A 20,888-nucleotide genomic window follows, 5' to 3' on the forward strand; every position below is an offset into this window, starting at 1 on the left:
AACCATTAATTTGATGCTTCTCAACTATCGATGTGACATTTCATTATTGCCCTCTCTCATTCCCTTGGATTGTTATGTTCTGCATTGACGGAAAAAAGTTCAATATATGCTCTTCCAAGGGAAAAACATCCAAAAAAGCCATCCTTCCCCTCTTTTCCCCCTCAAGACCCTAAAGCCTTATGACATTGTGATAGTCTTGTGGAAAATAAGAAATCCAATGCCAAGGTGGCATATAGTCCCCAAACTTTCGTCAAGGTCGCTTGTCCGACCGGCCGATCAAGGCAGCCAGAAGTGCCTCCTCAAAAAACAGGTGGACTAGAGAGAGTGGGTACCCATCCCTCCCAGCTTCCCTTGACGGCCATAAGAAAGGGCCAAGTGTCGCCCTTTTTCAGATCACCCGGCCTTGGAATCGAAGAAGCTGATTGTGCCACGTGGCATTGCAAATGTTTATAAGTCTCCGTCTATTTCTTCGTTGTTCGTAGCATCATCCTCAGCATTCGCTCTTTTTTTTTTGTTTTTGGGAACAAGCATATCCCACATGCAGCAGCGATATCGAGAATTAGGGTTGGAAGCTGCACTCTCTCGCCAGTAAGTACCTCATTTCCTTTCTTTGATTTCTCCATCTCCTGTTTTCCACACTTTTCATGGCCAGTTTCTGCCTCCCTTCGATCGATTTTGCAGTCTTGACTATGCCTCTGCTTGCAACGAGTTGGCTGCCATCCTCAAAGGTGGCTACGCATTCGCTCCCAAGCAGCTGCAAGCCATCATTTTCAACGATGTGCTCGCCGCTATCCGCTTTTTGCCCGAGTAAGTTTCTGCCGGCCTTCCTATATTTGGGACGCTTTAATTCAAGTTTGTGTAACTATGGATCATGCCGATAGAGTCACACATCTCCCTCTCCCTGTTGGAATTACTTTTGTAGCATTTGATCTGATGCTTAATTTGAGGCTAACCAACTTATTTGAAAATAACATATGATCTGGCAAACAGGCGTATCTATTCCTAGTGCACCTGTATTGCGCCCTTGAGAAACTGGCTATCGTTTAAAGAACTTTTTGTTGCATATTGCAACGTTCGCGTCAATAAAGAAAATTTGGAAAGAAATCTAGTCTATGAAGGAAACCTCTACTTTTAAGAAGTATTATGTAATCGAAGCGGCTGTTCGTTTTTGCAGTTCTGTTGTGTTTGTGAATGGCAAGCCATTTTTGTGTTGAGAACGCGCCTTCAACTAGCTATCGTTTGTTTAAAACAGATTAGAGACAAACCAGCAATTGTCTGCTGCGAACTTAGTTGTGCAGGCGGCAGAGAATGTACTACCTCGGCAGAAGAAAGCCCTGGCTTTGAGCGAGTTCAAGCATGCTGCAGTTACACAACGGAGACGTTGCAAAAGTAGATCTGTTCAAGAAGGTCTGTCGTTACGCTCACAGTATAACTATGCATTTATTTAACGTTCCTGTGGGCTCAAACTCTCTGGTGAGAAATTGAAAGTTGCAGCCCAATTAACTAGCATTAGTTTTTTTAATAGCATTGTTTGTGGGAATTCCAGTGGGAACGCATACTTATGAGGAGGTGAATATCAAGTTGCACATTGCCATACTTCCAATGTGCAGGTCCCGGCACATTCCACAAAGTCCAATGTTTTCAATTTATGACTTCCTGTACTTTCAACAAAGGAACGCTGGTCAGGCAGTCATCTGACACTCTCACGTACTAACTGAACCTAGCCAGTCTTGCGTGCCACTTTTTACATCAATCTTGGCTACAGTTTTTTTTGGCTGCACAAAAACTGTCTTTCTCACGGAACCTTTTTGCAGACTATTTGTACTGATCTCCAAAATTCTGAGAGATGGAAAGGGAGGCAGGCACCGGAAAGAAGACATATTGGGTCGTAGGCCTAGAGATGTTAATGCCACCTAATGCGTATATACTTGTGAGATGATTCAATATACATGAACATGAATTCTCCTAAGTTATATCTTTTTTTTTTCCCAAGAGAAAAGTTCTAACTTATATCTTGCGTGAATTCGGCCCTTTGTTCCCAAACACTGGCTTCACCTTTTGGCAGTAGATCCACCACTCATCATCTTTACTACTACTTGATTCTGATTGTCATCATACTTCTCATCTAATATTTCAGCAACTCGTTTCTGTCGCAGCTAGCAGCTAAACAGACTACTCAACCGGGTTACAAAAGACAAAATATATAAGTAAAATCGATGACTAGCTCATTATGGTCCCCAACCAGGCTTGTTCACGGCTGGTCACATCATAAAACTAATTGGCTGCTCCAACACACAATCACCTGTGTAATAGATTTTGGAAATTCATAGAACATCTCCACAAACCTGCATGTCTTTCTTACATGTCACCAATCATCCTGATATTTGTCTAGTATCGATAGTCACCAATTCGCCTGATAAATGTTTAATATTGATTGTCACCAATTAGCCTGATAAACGTTTAGTATTGATTGCTTGGCCTCAAGCAGAGGTTTCAAGCCCTAGCAATTTATACATACAGGTGATTCAATATACTCAGTTCAATATACTCAGTGTGCCTGAATTGGTTTTTGAGATTTTTGTTGTGTTCTTCTTTAAATACATGTTTGTCAATTAACTTACGTATCACATCTCTTGAGCATGCAATTTTTGAATTTAATTTTCCTTTCATGTGTGTGTCAGGATGTTTTGAGTTTTCAAAGGACATTCTCATTCATGTTTTTGGGTTTTTGGATGCTCGATCCCTAGCCATAGTGGCTGCTGTCTCCAGGTATGTGAAAATACAAGGAGCTTTGTAATAATCAATTAAAATTCTGGCCACAGCTTTGCAACTCTCTTGATGTGCTGGTAGAGCTGTTGGTGCAACTCAACTGAAAGTTGAGCCAATAGAATTTTCATACTCTTCAATTCGGAGACCAGGAGTATTACAATAGAAAGCTTGTACTGTTATAAATTAATGCAGATTGAAAGTTGCTGTCTTCTTGTTAGTGTATGAGCTCCCCCCCGGACCCACCCTTCACTTTTTCTCCTGCTTTCTGCTATATCTCTATGAGTATTATGAAGAGCATGCTTGAGCAACATGTTGCGATGGAAGGTGAGCCCTAAATTGCAACTAGAAACAAATAGACGGGGGTAGGACTCCTGGGAATCACCTAACCCTTGAAGGCATTACCCTCCCACTTATAGGGGGCTTTAATTACCCTAAAAAATTTCTTTTGTACTAAATGAGGCAGGCCTTATCCTGAAATCTGTTTATGAGTTATTGATCATAACTATAGTCCTCTACCCCTTGTTGAGTAATGTACTTTCTGATTACAACTAACAGTCCTACTGCTGTACACTCGTTTGAGCAGTTAGAATACTACTGCTTACGTGGATTTAAAAAAGACGAATAAACGATTCCACCAGTGTTTAGTAGTTCCCAACAAAGAGTTCTTTAGGGACTGTACATCAGGACATAAAGTTATAGAAATACAGCCAGTTAATGGTAACATCAAAGGCTGCTATGGAGTAGGTAGTCCAAAGGCACTGCCTAGACTAACATTTCCATGATGCATGCAAAAAACAAGGGGTTGCCAATACGTTCCTTTCTGAAATAAAAGTCCTGGACTTCAGAGAGAATGATTGTCCCTTTTAAATATACTCAGGATCTGAGCCCCCGAACCAGGAGAGAACAGGGCTTGACCTGGATGTGTAGGTCCATATTAGGTTCGAGGGAGCAAATGCCTGTGTGCACCTTGTTGGGACTGTTTTGGATGCTTCTGATGAGGGCTTGACAGGCCATGTAGGATTGATCTTTTGGAAAAGTCACCTCCCCATATGTAGGAGAGCATTGTTGTAACATATGGTGGAAGAAGAGAGCGAGTGAGAAGCAAGGGTGAAGACACACTTGGGCACAAGATCTGTTGATGGTGATTAATGCAAGTATAAGTCTCTTTTTGTAGACTTCAGTAGCCTGTCCTACGTGAGGTCACTAGACTTTCACATCACATAGGAATCGAATCTAATCTAAGACTCGTTCAACTTCCCACTTGCTGAAGTGTCTTCACACCCACAAGACTCTAGTGAGGGACACTCACTCTAGTACTCTAAGGAATCGCACACATAGGATTTGATATCCAACTCCCTTCGAAGCTAGGGTGAGAAGACTAGGATGAGACCTTCATAAGGTTTAAGGTATGGGCCCACTATTGCTCCTCACTGAGACAACCCCTGCATTGTAATGACATGAGTACCTAGTAGTACCCAAATTAGTATGCTAATTGGAAAGTCCATCTAGCAAATGGGAAAATTTCTCCATGGACTCTATTATTGGATACCTAGGACACAGAGGGGCCATGACTCTGTGTGGGTAATTGTAGATTGGTTGACCAAGATGGCTTACTTTATTCCAACCAATGAAAAAGGTTAAAACTCCATAACTATCTGGGCTATTTGTGGAGCATATTTATATATTGTATAGGCTACTTGTCGGTATTGTTAATGATCGGGATAGCAAATTTAATAGCCATTTTTGGAGGGTTGTGTTTATGAGGTTGTTAAATTCTTTGAATATGAGCACTGCAAATCATCCACAATGTGATGGCCAAACTGAAAGGGTCAACCAAGTCATTGAGGATATGCTTCGAGTATATGTTAGTAAATGGCAAACTAATTGGGAACAATAAAGGACTCAAATGGAAAAAATATACTATTGAAGATGGCTACAAGGGTAGAGTATGTGTCCTAGATAAAATGACATTAGGTGCCAAATTCTTTTTGAGTGTCATGATAGTTTGAGTGCTGGACACCCGAAATTCAAAAGACGTATGTGCTTTTGAAGAGGAAATTCTTTTGGCTTGGAATAGATAAGGACGTCCAAGACTATGTATTGAAGTGCCAAAAATGCCAGGTCAATAAGGCTAAACGCTATAAGGTTCAGATGGCTCTGAAATCAGAGACATATTGAGTGAGATAGGAAGGAAAAAGGGTTATGTTAAGTTATAGGTCAATGCATAGGGGCAAAAGGGGATTAGAATAATTAAAGTGTAGGAAGAGGGGTCAAGGAACCTTAGAAACCCTAGTACCTAAGGTCTAAAGGTTAACCTAGGTCTTAGGGAGAATCGAAGGGGCACATTTAATGAGATGTGACCACTCGTATGGTCACATCCCATCTTCCACCCCTTCTATTGGAAGGAGGCTCCTGTCTCATAGGAAGAATAGTACGGGCACATAGGATAGGTCCTACGCACGTAGGTAGGTCAGCCTAGAGTAGGAAATGAATAGGATAGGGAAAGAAATACCCACCATAGAGGTCACGGGGGCGCTTACTACAGCTTCAAAGCTGTAGTAGGGCCTGTAACTCAGCCATAGAGTCATAGGATGGAGGGAAATTATAGATTTAGAGACGAACCTGGAAAATCTGTTTATTACGTGCACTCTCATGGCAAGCCGGTAAGAGGCTTGACCTTCACAGCCATACAACCACCTTAACAACCCCCTGTGGACAAATCCCTTTTGCTCTAGGCAGGGTATAGAAGATATCATGAAGCCTTTTGAGGGCAAGGCGCGCACACAATCATTTTTGGCACATACACAAAATATTCATTTCATGCTAATGCAAGGGCAGAGGATCATTATTGACAAACAGAGGTAAACTAGAAAGCCCAAAATCCAGGACCATCTTCCCCAGTAGAAAGATATGCCATGACAGAGAGAGCATTGTCTGGTGGGTGTTAGCTTCTTGGTTGGACTCTAGGTAGTGGCTTGCTTAGAATCTTTGCAATGTTTGTTGCTAGACCATAGAAGAATTATAACTCGATTGTGTGAGGCCTTCCCCACCTTAAGAATAGGTGAAATCGTGCCAATGAAGCCATTAAGGCCCAAGAAGGATCCATTGGACAACCAGCCCATCAGCATGAAAAAGCTTGTAAGACCAGAGTCAACCAGATGGTTGACCACGTGTCAAAAATCCAAGAAAGTCTTCAAACTTTAGAAAGATTAGGTTACAGAAATTCATCGCCATCGCATGATAGCCCGTCGAAGAATCCGGTCTTGCAGGAGTTAAACGACGAACAAGGGCTTTGTTGCAAGACGTCGCTTCTGATACTGATAGAAACTCAGATAGCAGCCAGTCGGCTCTAGATGACGAGCAACAGTGGAACGGCTGTTCTGGAAGGATGTCAAGATAGCATGTGTAAGTAGACGTTGAAACATAGTCGACTGCACATGAACAGCCCGATCAAGTCCAATAAATAAAAGCAGGTTATAGGTTAGCAACCGTGAGAAGATCGGCAGCTTCCAAGAGAGGGTTGTTGAGGCAGAAAAGCGATGGCATGACAATCTTCAGAGCAGCTAAGCATAAAAAAGATTGACGGGCCAGCGTACCTCATTTGCGTGGCTACCATTACGTTCAGAAATGTGATACCCCTCCAAAACTTTCAACACTAAGTGGCAAGAATCCTTAGCATCGAGCATGAAATGATACTGATGCTTGCTGCAGCAGAAGATGACTGCGTGGCATCTAGATGATGCTCCACGAGATAGACAAAATAATGCTTCCGAGTCAATATGAAATACAGGAAGATATCTCCAGCTGTAATGAAGGAGTCGCAAGCAAATCTCCTCCTCTTGCTGGTATTGCGATAATTCTTTCTATCTTAAATGGTGCGTTGCCCTATCAGCTAGATTTAGATGCTCGTTTGGGAGAGACTAAAATGAAATCGTTTAGACTTCACAAGCAGTTGTAGCTTGAATGAAGAGATTTTGGACTACTTTTTGATTAGCCTTCTCCTTTAGTGCTAGCCTTCTTCATGGCTGAGTCTGCCCTTCACCTCCGGAGTGCCGACAGAAACTCAGTACGAAGACTTTGTGTAAATGGATGCTCAAGTATGTGTGGGTGTGTGGATTTGTATGTGTGAGAGCATATTTTTATACGATGGTCTATCCCCATTGTTGGGCATTGATGATGTCAGTGGGGATGTCATAGTAGCTAGTCCCTGCTATGTGTGATGGAGTATATGGTTTTCAATCTTATGAGTGCTATCGTGAGATTGAAACTACACTATGTTGTTTTTAGAGGATGAGTTTGGGAATCTTCTTGGATTCGTCTAGGTATATGCTTCTGCCGTATTAGCGGACATGCAAATTTCACCTTGTGAAGTTTTCGTCCAAGTTGCGGCCTGTTGGTATTGCGATAATTCTTTCTATCTTAAATGGTGCGTTGCCCTATCAGCTAGATTTAGATGCTCGTTTGGGAGAGACTCAAATGAGATCATCTAGACTTGACAAGCAGTTGTAGCTTGAATGAAGAGATTTTGGACTACTTTTTGATTAGCCTTCTCCTTTAGTGCTAGCCTTCGTCATGGCTAAGTTTGCCCTTCACCTCCGGAGTGCCGATAGAAACTCAATACGAAGACTTTTTATAAATGGATGCTCAAGTATGTGTGGGTGTGTGGATTTGTATGTGAGAGCATATTTTTATACTATGGTCTACCCCACTGTTGGGCGTTGATGGCGTCAGTGGGGATGTCATAGTAGCTAGTCCCTGCGATGCGTGATGGAGTTTATGGTTTTCAATCTTATGAGTGACTATCGTGAGATTGAAACTGCACTATGTTGTGTTTTTAGAGGATGAGTTTGGGAATCTTCTAGGTATATCTCCTCATCTAGAACGACATCATAAGCTTAAGGTTCTTCTTCAAAGTAACAACGCAGCTTCAAGGTCAGTAGAAGTGCATAGCAGGTGATTTAGGAGCAGCTCATGGGCGATAGAATTTACTGAAAATTGGTGATGGCTCCTCCAAGCATGGCGATGATGCTCACGTAGAAAGGAATCACAACAGATTTTGGTGAAAGGTGTGTTGTAACAAAAAACTCGAACATCAGAAGTAAGGTGAAGTATATGATGAGAGGAGACATCATAGTAGGCTAGGGACAATCCACCTGCTCTGATACCATTTGGTGGAAGGAGAGAGCGGATTGAGAAGCAAGAGTTAAGAGACATGTGGGCACACTGGTACAGGTAAGCACAAGATCTGTTGATGATGCAAGTACAAGTTTCTTTTTGTAGGCTTGAGTAGCCTTCTCTTTGACCTCACCGGTGAGGTCACTAGACTTTCACTTCACATAGGAATCTACTCAAATAGGAAGTTGGTCTTCGCCATTTGTTGGCATCACTACATAGGGAAGAGCAGAAGCGGCCTACAGATGCTTGGATTCAGGAGCGCCTTGCTGCAGCAAGGGTTCATCAGCAGATAGTGTTAGATCAAAGAGATTTCAAGCACACGAGTTGGACTCAGGTGGGAGGTAGAGTCAATAAAGTCTTCTTCTCTACTCTAGGCATGAGACATAGTAGAGAGAGTGTCTCATAGCTTGTTGACTCAGAGTGGTATTGCAGTCCCATGCTGATGCCATAGCCAGTGAGATTTATGCCTCCTCATTTTGGGAAGCTTCAGATTGGGCTATGTAGAGCAACCAGAGGCTAGCCATTCTACTCTTGAAATTTGAGACAGCATATGACAAGGTAGAGTGGGATTTCTCGGAGGGCACTTGAAACCGGCCCTCAATAACAAAAGGGCAGTGATCTTCTGCTACTCAGTCATAAACTTCATAAATAGCCACAATGCAAGCTTCAGTCACTTTAACCACTTAGCACAACTTAGAAACAAACTTCAACAACACCAAAGGTGAGGCGAGAATGCCCCTGCTCAATGAAAATTGTACACAGTGCACCCACTGGCCCCAAATGCCTTGGCGCCCCTTATGGTATTCATTTAATGCTGCTGAATGGAAATGCTTTACAACAAGGGTTCAATCCTCCACTGTTCCTCTCTGCAATCCTCTACTTGTCTTCAAGCCATCTAATCCAAGTGCACCACTAGAATTCCCACTGGCAAGGCAAACTCAGGCATTTTAGACAGTGAGTTGGGAGATGACACTGCTGTTTTTTTGGATGCCACTTCTCATAATCGTCCGTCAGGGACGCCCTTCCAGCTCCTTGCCCGTTTTTATTTGTGGCTAAAGTCATGAGTATCTTTCTTAGTTCTCAAGTTGATATTTGTGGACTAAGGTTTTCCTTGAGAGGAATGAGGAGCTTTTAGACAGTGAGTTGGGAGATGACACCGCTGTTTTTTTGGATGCCACTTCTCATAATCTCAATTATTTTAGGGCATCCTTGGATTTATTTTTTACTCCACATTAATTGAAATAAATCTAATGTCTTTTGGATTAGTGACGAGGACACTCCGGATTGGGGAGCTAATTTTGGTTTTATGTGGATTTAGAGGTCATGTCTCCATCAGGTACTTTGGATGCCAGGTTAGTATGTGTGTATCTCTTCTCTTGTGTTGGAGAGCATCAGGAGGAAGAAACTCCCTTTTTGGAGTTCGGCCAAACTTGACCTTGCTTTCAGGGTAGGTTCTGTTGGTCATGGCATGGTTTGTCTGCTTCTTGTTGGTGCCGTTCTAGGGATTGCATCACTCAGCTTAAGAGGCCTATAAGGAAATTTCTATGGAGTGGACTAGATGGTACAACAGATGCTATAGCCAGGGTGACTTGGAAGATTTCAATTCTCCCCGCGCGGGAAGGGGTCTTAATATCATTGATCCTGACTTGCGGTGCAGGGCTTTGCTTTGCAAGGTTGTGGTCAGGGGACTTATTGCCTACGTAAGAGCCATGGAAAGATTTCTTTATTTGTTGCATATAGTCTTGTACTCCTTTGGGTACATGGAGTTTTCTTCCCCAATAGCTCGAGGAGGTTGAGCGTGGTCGCTCACTTGATAGTAGCATCAAGATGCAAGAGATTGAGGAGGCCATCCTAGAGACATGGTGAGAGGCTTGGTAAGATTCCAAATGTCACAAACCCTCTGGGCAGTCCTCTAGGATAGGAGTTCGTCTGAGAGTCTTCTACTTATAGCATGACCACGACGAGCCTTACTTCATCTTCTTAAGCATTGGATCGAGTGGATTACCTAGATGGAGTAGAGCATGGGGTTAGGGATCCTGAGGATGACGGAGTCTTAGATGTAGTGGTGTGGTAGAGAATTATAGTTGTTGGCGGTTGGGGTAGAGTTGGACCATCAACTCAACCCCCTTTTTGGTGTGGACAAGATTACTCTAGGTGGTGTCTCTGGTTATGGGGGGGAGACCCTTGCGTGGGGTGCAATGGGATCTGCATTCTCATGGACCAAGGAATTTGCTGGTTGTGTAGTCCTCTAGCTTGGTTGCTAGCAGTAGGATTAGAACTAATATCTTCAGGGCTCATCTTTGGTGGAAGATCAATGGAGTGCTTTCTATCCGAGTAAATTGAGGTGTGGCAGCTTCGACCGCGTTCCTTGTGGGGAGGACTCTAACTGAAGTTGTGTCCTTATACCCGATGCCATCTTGTTTGCATTTGGTTTCTTGTATTTGCATTGGTTTGTCTTTTGTTAGTACTGCCCTGTAGGCAGTGCTTTTCTGGCACTTTTGAAAAAAAGTGCCCCTCTAGTTGTGAGTGATCTCTCTCTCTCTCTCTCTCTCTCTCTCTCTCTCTCTCAAATCAACTTGTCCGTCTCTCTCCTTTAGGAGCCAGTACCTCTTCGTACCTCTGCGTACAGCCCGTTAGCAGCCCTTTGCCTCAGCCCGTCAACTTGTTAGCAGCCCTCCACATGTCAGCCCTTTGCCTCAACCAGCAGTTACCTCGGCTAGCAGCAAACACACTAACCCTAACCCCGAGTTGGGTGACACCCCCAACTCAACCCGGGGCGTTAGGTTAAGCTAGGGGGTTCAACAGACAGCCAATTATGGATTGGCCTACCCTCTCCTCCAAGTCCCCCTCAACTCCTTCAACCTCCATCAGGACTCGGTCTCTCCATATCCACCGAATTAACAACAAGAAGGCTCAGAACGACCCATTATTGGGCAACAAGATCAGATTTTTTATCTGCAGCAGGCAGTGAGAGAGCTACGATTGGAACTGACAGAAGTAAAGGCTCAACTTCACATTCTGGAAGGGCCTGGTAAGCAGGCAGTGCTACTCTCTACAGTCGAAGATCTTGTTCACATTGAAGTACAAACTGCTAAGAAGGAATTGACTGTGGAAGTGGACACCAAAGCAAGTAAGTCTGATATTCAAGTAGAGATTAAAGAACACGAAGCTAGATGTGATAATGCACTGAAGATTAGAATAGGGGGACTCCCAGAAGATTGGTACAAAGAGGACACATATAGTGAAATATTGACAAAGATCAAAGCAAGCTTGCCCAACATTGAATGGGTGGATGATGATTCGCAGGATGATGACGACTCCAGGCTAGCTTCTATAATGCACTATAAAGGTCATGCAATCCTTACACTGAAGTCAAAAGATATGCGGATCAAGCTTCTTTGACAATCTTACAAGTTGAAGGGTACCGGAGTATGGATAGCAGAGGAGCTTACACAAGCTCAACTCAAGAATAAGGCAACTGAATTAGCTAAAGTCAGGGCTGCCAGAAAGGATGGAAAATGGACAGTTTAATGTGAAGGCATAGCCCTAATCAGAGAGTTTAAATCAAAACCAAAAGACTCTTAGTCTTAAAATGATGTATGTGTGTTTACTCTTTCAGACTATTATGTAGGTACTCTAAAATAATGGGGGTTGCGTTTGCACTCCTTGGGAGCTGCCATGTGCCCTCCCTAAAGCAGAGGTACTAGAGGGTTTCTTGCTGTCCCATAGACCTTTTGGTCTCTAGTGGACATTAATAGACTCTCTTTCTTTCTCTCTCTCTCTCTCTCTCTCTCTCTCTCTCTCTCTCTTCCCAAATCAACTCGTCCCTCTAAGTATAGTGCTCACGAGTATTTGTACTCGCTTGTTTTCTTCGGTTGGCATTCGTTTTATTAAATAATTTATTGTATTAGGTTCTTTCAGCGAAACGGGATCCAAAGGGCGGTTAATATAACCAGCAAAAGCACTCTTTTGCAATTGTCCAGAAACCAGCCAACTGAATATCCAATTCATAGGCACTTCTGTCCTGCTATGCAATCAGTCCATGTCTCAGATAGACATCACAGTTCAGTGCAAAATTCCATGGCAACCCTTATCAAGTATCTGGCTGTTCAATTCTAACCTGGCAGCTCCAAAGGAGTCCTGGTAGGATAGAAACCAACCAAGTCTGTCCTGGAAGCTCTAAAAGCGTCCTGGCTGGATAGAAACCAACCAAGTCTGTCCTGGTAGGTCGAAAAGAGTCCTGGCAAGATAGAAACCAACCAAGTTTGTCCTGGCAGCTTGAAAAGAGTCCTGGCCGGATAGAAACCAACCAAGTCTGTCCTGGCAGCTCGAAAAGAGTCCTGGTAGGATAGAAACCAACCAAGTCTGTCCTGGCAGCTCTAAAAGAGTCCTGGCAAGATAGAAACCAACTAAGTCTGTCCTGGCAGCTCTAAAAGAGTCCTGGCAGGACAGGGTTCAGCAAAACAACCAACCCTGGCTGTGGCACACGGAAAGGTTATCTGTAGCAAGGAAAAAGCTTCTGAAGGTTTTGAGGCCTCTGTTGGGCTTCTGGGAAGAAGGCAACTTTTCAGGAGGCTCTGGAAACCCTGGAACAACTTTAGACAAGCAGACGACTTCTCTTTTGGCAGCTTTCAGGCACCCCACAATAGATGGCGAATCTTCCTGGCTGCACCCAGCAGCCCTGCAATTGATTACAAATCACCTTGGCTGCTCTAAGCAGTCCTGCATCTGATTGCGAATCACCTTGGCTGCTCCCTATCTGAAAACAAATTTCTGTGCTGACTGAAACGAAACTCCCTGGTAGGTCCCTGACTAAAAGACGAAATTCCCTGGCAGGTCCCTAACTGAAAAACGGAATTCCCTGGCAGGTTCCTGACTGAAAACGAATTATTCTGGAGGCTCCCTGGCACAAAAATGAATTCTTTTGGAGGCTCCTAGCACAAAAACGAATTCTTTTGGAGGCTCCCGGCACAAAAACGAATTCGTTTTGGAGCTTTTGGCAGCCTTGGCAGCTTTCAAACAGCACACAGACTGCTTTGGTATTAAAAAATCAGCAAGGCGATTTGTTAGAACAGCCCTAGGGCACTTTCCTAGCTCACATGTGACTTGCATCTTTTTGCCTTCCTTTGGTCCAGAAAACTGCCTAAAAGCAAATTTTGACTTTTCTGCTTGCTTCCCAAGCCAGCTCGCTAAACGTCGCCCATGGAGCTATTTTTAGCAGTGGGGTTTCAACCCTTCTCTTGACCTTAAGCTCTTTGCCTAGGACCACGGAATTAATTGCACTGAAGTGGCCTTTTTAACACTTTTAATCAATTTGAGGCTAGAACCGTCATCACCATAAATTCCTAAGATTTCGAAAGCTTTCGAAACTAGATGGCAGCTTACGCTTGGGTACACATGAGAACGTATGCGTAGCTTTGCATACTAAATTATTGTATTTTATTTTTATTTTTCTCTTCTATTCTTAGTTTCATTTCATATCTCTGATCGACCCCCTTCTTCCCTTGCCTCTTTTTCTCTCTTCTTTGTTCTTTTCTTGTTTCATAAAATTTTCATTTGTAAGATTGACGTATGAAGGTGTATGTATACTCAACCATTGTTAAGAGATATTTTAGCCAATTCTTTCTCAATAATCTAACCGTTTGTTTCAGATCATGGAGTCTAGCGGCAAGTGATGAATTACTTTGGAAAGCTCAATTTTTATTTCATTTTGGAGATTCAAATTTAGGCTTTGCCAAAGTTGGCAAGCTTGTTGTTGGCGATAAAGGAACAACTTGCATCATTTCTGGGAAGTCTATAAATGATCACACTGTTAGTTGGAGGATGATGTTTGGGAGCTACGTAAAAAGTATGTATCTAGAACCTTGCTTGCTTTGTTCTATTTCAATAGAAATATGCTCACAGAAGTAGTTTCTCCTTTTTGTGTGCGTAGGAGATGTGCATTTGTGTTTTTGTGTGTGTGTGTGTGTGAGAGAGAGAGAGAGAGAGAGAGAGAGAGAGAGAGAGAAAGAAAAAGAAAGAAAGAAAGTTTGTTAAAGTCTTCGGAAGACCGATGGGTCTATGAGACTGTGAAAATCCTGATACAACAAGCTGTGGTAGTGGAGCTACTGAAATATGTGTAGCTGTAGTAGATCCTCATGGATAACCTGGTTGACCTTGTGTGATAAGAGGGGAGAAAACGGAGCATCCATGTTGTACTAGAAGGGAGGTAGTCTATCCATGTGGAGCCCCAATCGCTCAAACCATCTCTCTGTAGATGCATACTAGCACCTTTGGTCTCCTTCTGCTACAAGTGCCATAGAAGTGGATAGAGCTATCCATGGTAGCCTTCTACGCCCCGAGGTATAATCCCCATGTTCCCTAACTCGGTACATATATGTGATGACCTGAAATGCAGCATCTAGCTGTAAAGGGGGTGACCCAAACTTCGTCTGAATGATCTGGTGAGGAACAGATGACTTACCACGAATCATCCGTGATAACATGAGAACCTGTAGTCGCGCCACACGGGCCCACTTTGTATCCGACAAATCTGGCCCCTAACAAGGGTTGTCGTACATCCCCGCTGGGCGAACCAAGGAGTCAAAAAGCAACCCCTTGGTGCGTGGATCCTGAGAGTGTGAGCGGAAGCACTGCCTCTCTAGTCTGGCCAATGAAGCATACCCTCTACTCAAGCGTGCCTGCACCGCGGGTCTCATAGTGAAGTTGGGTCCGGAGAAGATAACCCCAAGATAAGTGTATGATGAAACTATCTCAATAGATGACCCCGCAAATGTGAATTGCTCCTGACGCATGATGGCTCGAGATGTATTGAAGATCATGACCTTGGTTTTACCTAGGTTGACCTTCAAATCATGAGACTCACAAAAGGATTGTAGTGCGTCTAGGTGTCTCTGAAGCCCCTCTGCTGAGGAAGACAAGAGAGCCATGTCACTCGCATAGAGCAGAATGTGGATCAGCGTGCCCGCAAGAGAGCAACCTACATCCCCCTGTGTCTGCATCACTGTCTCAAGCTCGTCAATGTAGAGACCAAACAAGGTAGGCGACAAAGGACACCCTTGTTTGACCGTGATGGTGCTCATGATCTCGTCTGTCCACCCGGATCTTGCCCGAACTCTGCTAGAAACTCTCTTGTAAAGTGCCATGACAACCCAAATGATCTCCTGGTCATAGCCCAAGTCCTGTAGGCGCCATATGAGGCGGGCTCTCGGAACCGTGTCAAATGCTTTGCGGAAATCCACAAAGCAATAATAAACCCTGTGCTTCCGTGACCTCGCCCTCGATGATACATCTGAGCGTGAGGATGTGGTCCATGGTTCCATGATCACGTCAGAATCCCTAGCCTGTCCTGCTGCTCTAAGTCCTTGACACTCTGCAAGTTTGCTAACCTTGGAGTCAAGTACTGATGTATAAATCTTGGACATGACATGTCCAATCATAATGGTCCTGTAGTTCTCCGGGCTCATGGGATCTCTTGCCTTGTGGATGGGTGAGATAGTGTTAATGGTCCAAGTGTGTGGAAATCCCAAAGAGACAGCTTCATTAAAAAGCTTTGCTAAGATTGGGGCTAGGAGGTTAATCCCATATGCAATGAAATCAGTACATAGCCCCTCATGATCCTTCGCTTGGCCATTATGAAGTTTCATTACGGCATCCTTTACCCCTCCTCTAGTCTAGTGAAGAGGGTGCAAGATGTGGGACGAGGCATGTGTGAGGTTAGGGACTGGCTGATTTGGGATGTCATAAAGTGTGCGTGCATAATCAAACCAAATCTGAGTGTCAGTGAGTGGCGGAGGGGACCGTCCTTCTAGAAATCTCCACCAGAAGTCCTTAGAGTTGTTACTAAACAAAATGTTCAGTAGCTCCTCCTCGTTCCGACGAACGAAGTCTAGTTTCTTCCTCCTTACCAATCTACGGTATTCGCGTAGCGTATCTGGTGCGCTTGAAAGACTGTTTTTGGTTTCGAATCTGAGTTGACGACGGCGCAAAGCCTTACACTCATCATCGTACCAACTATTACAGGGTACGGTTCCAGGGGGTGGTGGGCGGGTGGTGTAGGGGAAAGCGTGAATGGCAGCCTCATGTAGTGAGCGGGTGTCTCATCATCACCTCGGATCTCTCTGGCAAAGTGGGAGGTCTCAGGGGGGAAGTAGCAAACTGCGACAAACAGATCCCGGCTGTCCGTGTGTCGAATCTGGATCCAAAGAATCTGGAATGTGTATCTCTTTGCTCTACTGAAATAGTCCCCCGAAGTGTGGATCTGAAAAGGACTGCAACTCCACCTGAACCTCGAACTCCTCCTGTACCCCTCGTCTCAGCTCTGTAGGTAGACTCCCATGTATACCCGTTGACTATTGGAAGAGGGCGCTCTAGACTCTGATGTGTCTCTGTATAAAAGACTATGTTGTGGCCTGTATAGGATTCCGAGAAGTTCCCTGGTTCTGACCATAAGGTACCATTACAGTTCCAAATGGTGCAGGACAGGGTCTCGGATATTTGAGTCTCAGAGACCGTGCCTCCCTATGTAGGGGAGGGGGAAGGTGCCCTACAGGGGGGCCTGTAAGAAGTCGTCCCTCTCGTACCACTGCCCACTTCCCCTTCTTCGAAAGACCTCATGGGTCTATGGGACAAAGTACACACCAAAAAATTGCAGATACATCTGGATACTCAAAGAATTGAGGCAGCGCTCGAGGCAGCTCAGCCCCAATTATTTAGATGCATGACTAAATACTAATAGTATCTTAGAAAAACGGCTTGGATAACATCAATTTAAGACCTAGAGTCTTTGGGTTTAGATTGAAATCTCGAATCAAAGCCTATCCATCTTGGTAGACTGCCCATTTACCTTCCTTGCGTGCTTCCTTCACTTTTGTGAGTTCGACGTGTCTTTGTTTGAGCTAGGTTGGAGTGAGCTCCTCAGATATCCAATTCTTGTACCCTTTAGCTTTTGTTTGTCTGAGAATCTTGACTCTTGCTGCCCTCTCATTGAAGTGTACCTGCACTTGTGTTCCTTTTTGAGTAACTTTTCTTATGTTGTCTTCATCTCGATATTTATTTCTTGAGGCATAATATCCTATCTTCTATAAGGCCCTCCTCCCTGTCTCCAATACATCCATCTTGCAACCCCCCGATGGCGCAGTATCATCTTATTTTGTACTCTGGTTTGCTGCTCTTTAACCTCCATGTATAAATCAGATTTATTGACTTTGTTATTGACATTTGCAGTCATCTTCTGCTTGATAGAACTACTTGAGTTGTGATCATTTCCTTCACCGTGGATACCAGCTGAGGTGTTGGTGGAGATTAAGTGCATTTGTGCAGCACTTCTTGAATAATTCCTGCTTGCCTTTCCCTTCCATATCATTGTTTGTCCTTTCTAGAGCTATGATTCTAAGCTCGAGCTCACATATTTCGTGTTGCAAATAGTAGATGTGCTCTTGCGGGTCTGTCATGCTTACAAGCTTTCTGTGTTGCAGATGTGTCTTTCCATACGGAGAGGGCGTCTTTGAGAAGATGTACGGGAGGGAAGTGAAGCTGCAATATCAGAATATGAGGGCTTACTTGGGATCAAAGCGAAGGTCTTCATCTTAGGGAACTCCATGTTGATGGCTTGTGTAAGCTGACAAGCCCCTTTGCTGATATTAACGCCCAGGCTTGGCTAGGGGTTCTATCCCAGCCTGGAGTTGTCCTCCCCCCTAGGGTTTGATGCTGGAGTGTGTAATCCCGTTGGACTATGTAACACCGGCGGCTAGGGTTATGATGGCAGGATTGGCTAGGGCTGGTGGTGACGGTTGGTCAGGGTTGGCGGGGTTGGCAACGATGACTGAGCGGTGTGGGTTCTGGGTTGAGAGGCTGAGTGGAGCGGAGAGACTAGACGACTAGGCGGGTGAGGGCTGAGGCGGTGGACGGATGGGTTGGCTGAGCGACAACAGACGAGCAGAGGCTATGGACGGATTGAGCGACGATGGATGAGCAGAGGTGGCCTGAGCTACGATGACTGGCGGGCTGTACGCGCTCGCAAGAAAGAAAGTTTATTAAAGTCTATTAAAGTCCTAACCCGTGCTAGAAAAGTGTGTGTAGACATAGTGAGTGATATCATAGTACATGTCCAGCATAAACCTATGCAGCCATCCTGGCATCATCATCCTCATGTGGAGACACAATCTGATCCAATACAGTACAATAGGCATATAGAACATCAAGACACACCCAACGGCGAACTAGGCAGTGCAGTCAGGAAGCCCGTAATGGATGGCTGTTTGCGATTTGGATAAGTAACCTATTGTGCCCTCCTAGCCGCTATTTGACGTATGACGAGCGCCATTCTAACCTCGGTCGGTTGCACCCCAAGCTTGAAGAGAGAGATGTCAGTGAGTGTGATCGGTGTGTTTGTCCTCTGCCTGGTGTGTCGCATCTTGATCTCAAGTTCTCTGCCTCTCCTGCTAGCCGTGACTAAGATAGCAACCTGCTCTGCTTGGAAGAACTCTATGATCGTACTCTGGGATGGGTTGGGCACGGTCCCTTGCTCTTGTGTCCTCCATTTGATGAGACGATCTCTATGTCGGACTGCCTCGTGAATAGAAGCTGCCAGACATCTTTGGTCTAAGTATAGGAGTCGTCTGGAGAGGCCCTCGAATCCTTCTCTGAAAAGGCAATGGTATCGTCCATCTCATAGTAGACTGGGCAACAGAAAAGAAAGTTCTCCTCTGACTCCACCTCATGGCGCTCACACAATGTGTAGATACGACTCACCCTGGGTATCCCCTCTGCACGCCCACTCTTGATACGGAGTCGATGCGATGACATGTAAATGTCCAAGGGCAATCCTGAATGAATGTGGTAGATGGATCTGGGTGTACCTTGGTGGGATGATGAAACCCTCTGCTGAAATGTGCAAGCAGTAGTCCCGATAGAAACTGAGCTTTAGAGGGAGCTCTGCTTGTGCTAGCTAGGTCCTGAATGTGTGTAGCTGTAGAAGACCCTCCCGGATGATTGGGTTGAATTTGTTGCCCCGAAATGGGACAAATGGAGCGTCAATGCTGTATTGGAAGGGTGGCAGCTTGTCTATATGAAAACCCAATCTCTCAAACCACCCGCATGTGCGTGCATACCGAGATCTTTGATCACCCTGAGCTGCTAGTGCCATAGAAGATGCTAGTGCCAACCAAGGTAACCTGCGTCGCCCTATGCGCACTCGGTAGAGATAAGTGATTGTTTGGAATGCCGCATCTAATTGCAGAGGAGATGCCCCAAACTCAGCCTGGATGATCTGATGAGGGACAGATGGCTTGCTGCGTATCATCCGTGAGAGTAGGAGAGCCTATAATCTCTCCACTCGAGTCCACTCTGTGTCGAAGAGGTTTGGTCCCAACAAGTGCTACCATACATGCCCGCAGGTCGGACCAAGGAGTCGAAAAGGAGAACCTTGGTCCGGGGGTCGTGAAAGTGCGAGTGGAAGCACTCTCTCTCCAGTCGGGCCAGGGAAGTGTAACGTCTACTCAGGCGGGCCTGCATCGCCGGTCTCATCGTGAAGATAAGTCCTGACAACAGAACCCCCAAGTATGTGTATGATGAAACGATCTCTACTGGTGCCCCGTCAAAAGTAAATTACTCTCTGTGTGCGGCTGCTCTGAATGTTGGAAAGGTCACCTCCCCATTTGTAAGCCCCCATATGAGGAGAGCATGGGGGGGGGGACTAGGTTCTGAGAGAAGGCCACATGGGCAGCACTATGGCTGCCATGGGGGCAAAGATCAAAACAGGCTGCGATGATCTAGCGCTGACGTCAGCCTGTGTAGGGACTAGTACAGGGCTGACATGTGGCAGTACTGGGCTGGCAGGTACCAGAACAGGAGGCAGAAACAGCAGGATAGGGTGGCACAGCGTAGATGACAGGGATGGAGGTCTTGGAGGGCCAGCCATCTAGCCCAAGGAGCGGTCAATGAGGGCTGCCCTTGAGGACTAAACTGCAGGAAAGTATGGGCTAGAAAAGCCCTGGTTTTATAGCCCCTGGAGGGGCAGTTTTGAGAGCCCTTAAAGGGCTGGACCAGCAACAGACTGGTCGGCCAGAATGAGCATGTCTGGTCGGTTTTTGCAGCATCCCTTGGGGGCCTATAAAAGGAGGGCCTCCAGGCCCTCATTCATCAACTTCTGGAGCAGCCAGTCCACCAGCAGGAGCAGCAGCAGGGCTATCTTTGGGCCTATGCACAGGAGGAGGAAGAGACCTTGAAGCTGCAGACCTAGCTCACAGGAGGCTGCCCATCTAGGCTGTACCCAGGCAGTAAGGTGGAGAAGAACATTCTGGACAGAGAATCTACTACGCTCGAGGTGGAGCACGCGGACTCAGGGCTCTAGAAGAGACTAGCAGATAGAGAAGGACCTTTGGTAAGATCAGAGGACCACATCATTGGTGGGACTTTGAATCTCTCTCTTTTGTTGTGTCCATAGTTTTGGACGGAAATATATTGTTTTGGTGGATTCTATATCTGGCTATGTCTACTGTCTATTTCTTGATCTGCACATCTATGTGATGCACATTAAGTAAAGAAGTTTGCGATTCCACTCCCCCACACGCACTGTGTGAGCTTCTCTCAGTCTTCCGCTGTGCGCACCCTCTGTTCGTTGATTTCTAACACTAAAGGTGCTGAAGATCATAACCTTGGTTTTACCCAGGTTGACCCTCAAGTCATGAGACTGGCTAAAATCCAGCAGTGCATCTAGATGTCTCTGGAGCCCCTCAGGAGACGAGGATAATAGCACCACATCATCAGCATACAAAAGGATCTGGAGTAAGTAACCGGCGAGAGAACAACCAGCACCTCCTAGTGTCCTCACGAAAGACATAAGCTCGTTTATGTAGAGGCCAAATAAGGTTGGTGAGAGTGGACAACCTTGTTTGACCCCAATGGTGCTCAGGATCTCATATGTCCATCTGTCCCCCCGTCCG

General features: G+C 45.2%; 1 protein-coding gene across 2 annotated transcripts in view; it reads left to right on the forward strand.

Annotated features, from left to right (window-relative positions):
• Window positions 1-458: 458 nt before the first annotated feature.
• LOC147900054 (F-box protein At5g52880-like) overlaps window positions 459-20,888 on the forward strand; it is a 45,921-nt gene continuing 25,491 nt past the window's right edge. The window contains exons 1-6 of one of the 2 annotated variants that reach the window (XM_087377603.1): window positions 459-588; window positions 682-807; window positions 1,253-1,407; window positions 1,547-1,681; window positions 2,682-2,769; window positions 13,596-13,792. In XM_087377603.1, the coding sequence (XP_087233729.1) occupies window positions 539-588; window positions 682-807; window positions 1,253-1,407; window positions 1,547-1,681; window positions 2,682-2,769; window positions 13,596-13,792 (751 nt within the window). In that variant the 5' untranslated portion in view covers window positions 459-538. The remainder of the gene's footprint in view (window positions 589-681; window positions 808-1,252; window positions 1,408-1,546; window positions 1,682-2,681; window positions 2,770-13,595; window positions 13,793-20,888) is intronic. The other variant, XM_087377604.1, reaches the window with a different exon arrangement.

Source organism: Dipteris shenzhenensis, chromosome 7 (genome assembly GCF_047967505.1).
Source record: "Dipteris shenzhenensis isolate YYH24624 ecotype China chromosome 7, Dip_SZ_1.0, whole genome shotgun sequence".
In the NCBI taxonomy this organism is placed as follows: domain Eukaryota; kingdom Viridiplantae; phylum Streptophyta; class Polypodiopsida; order Gleicheniales; family Dipteridaceae; genus Dipteris; species Dipteris shenzhenensis.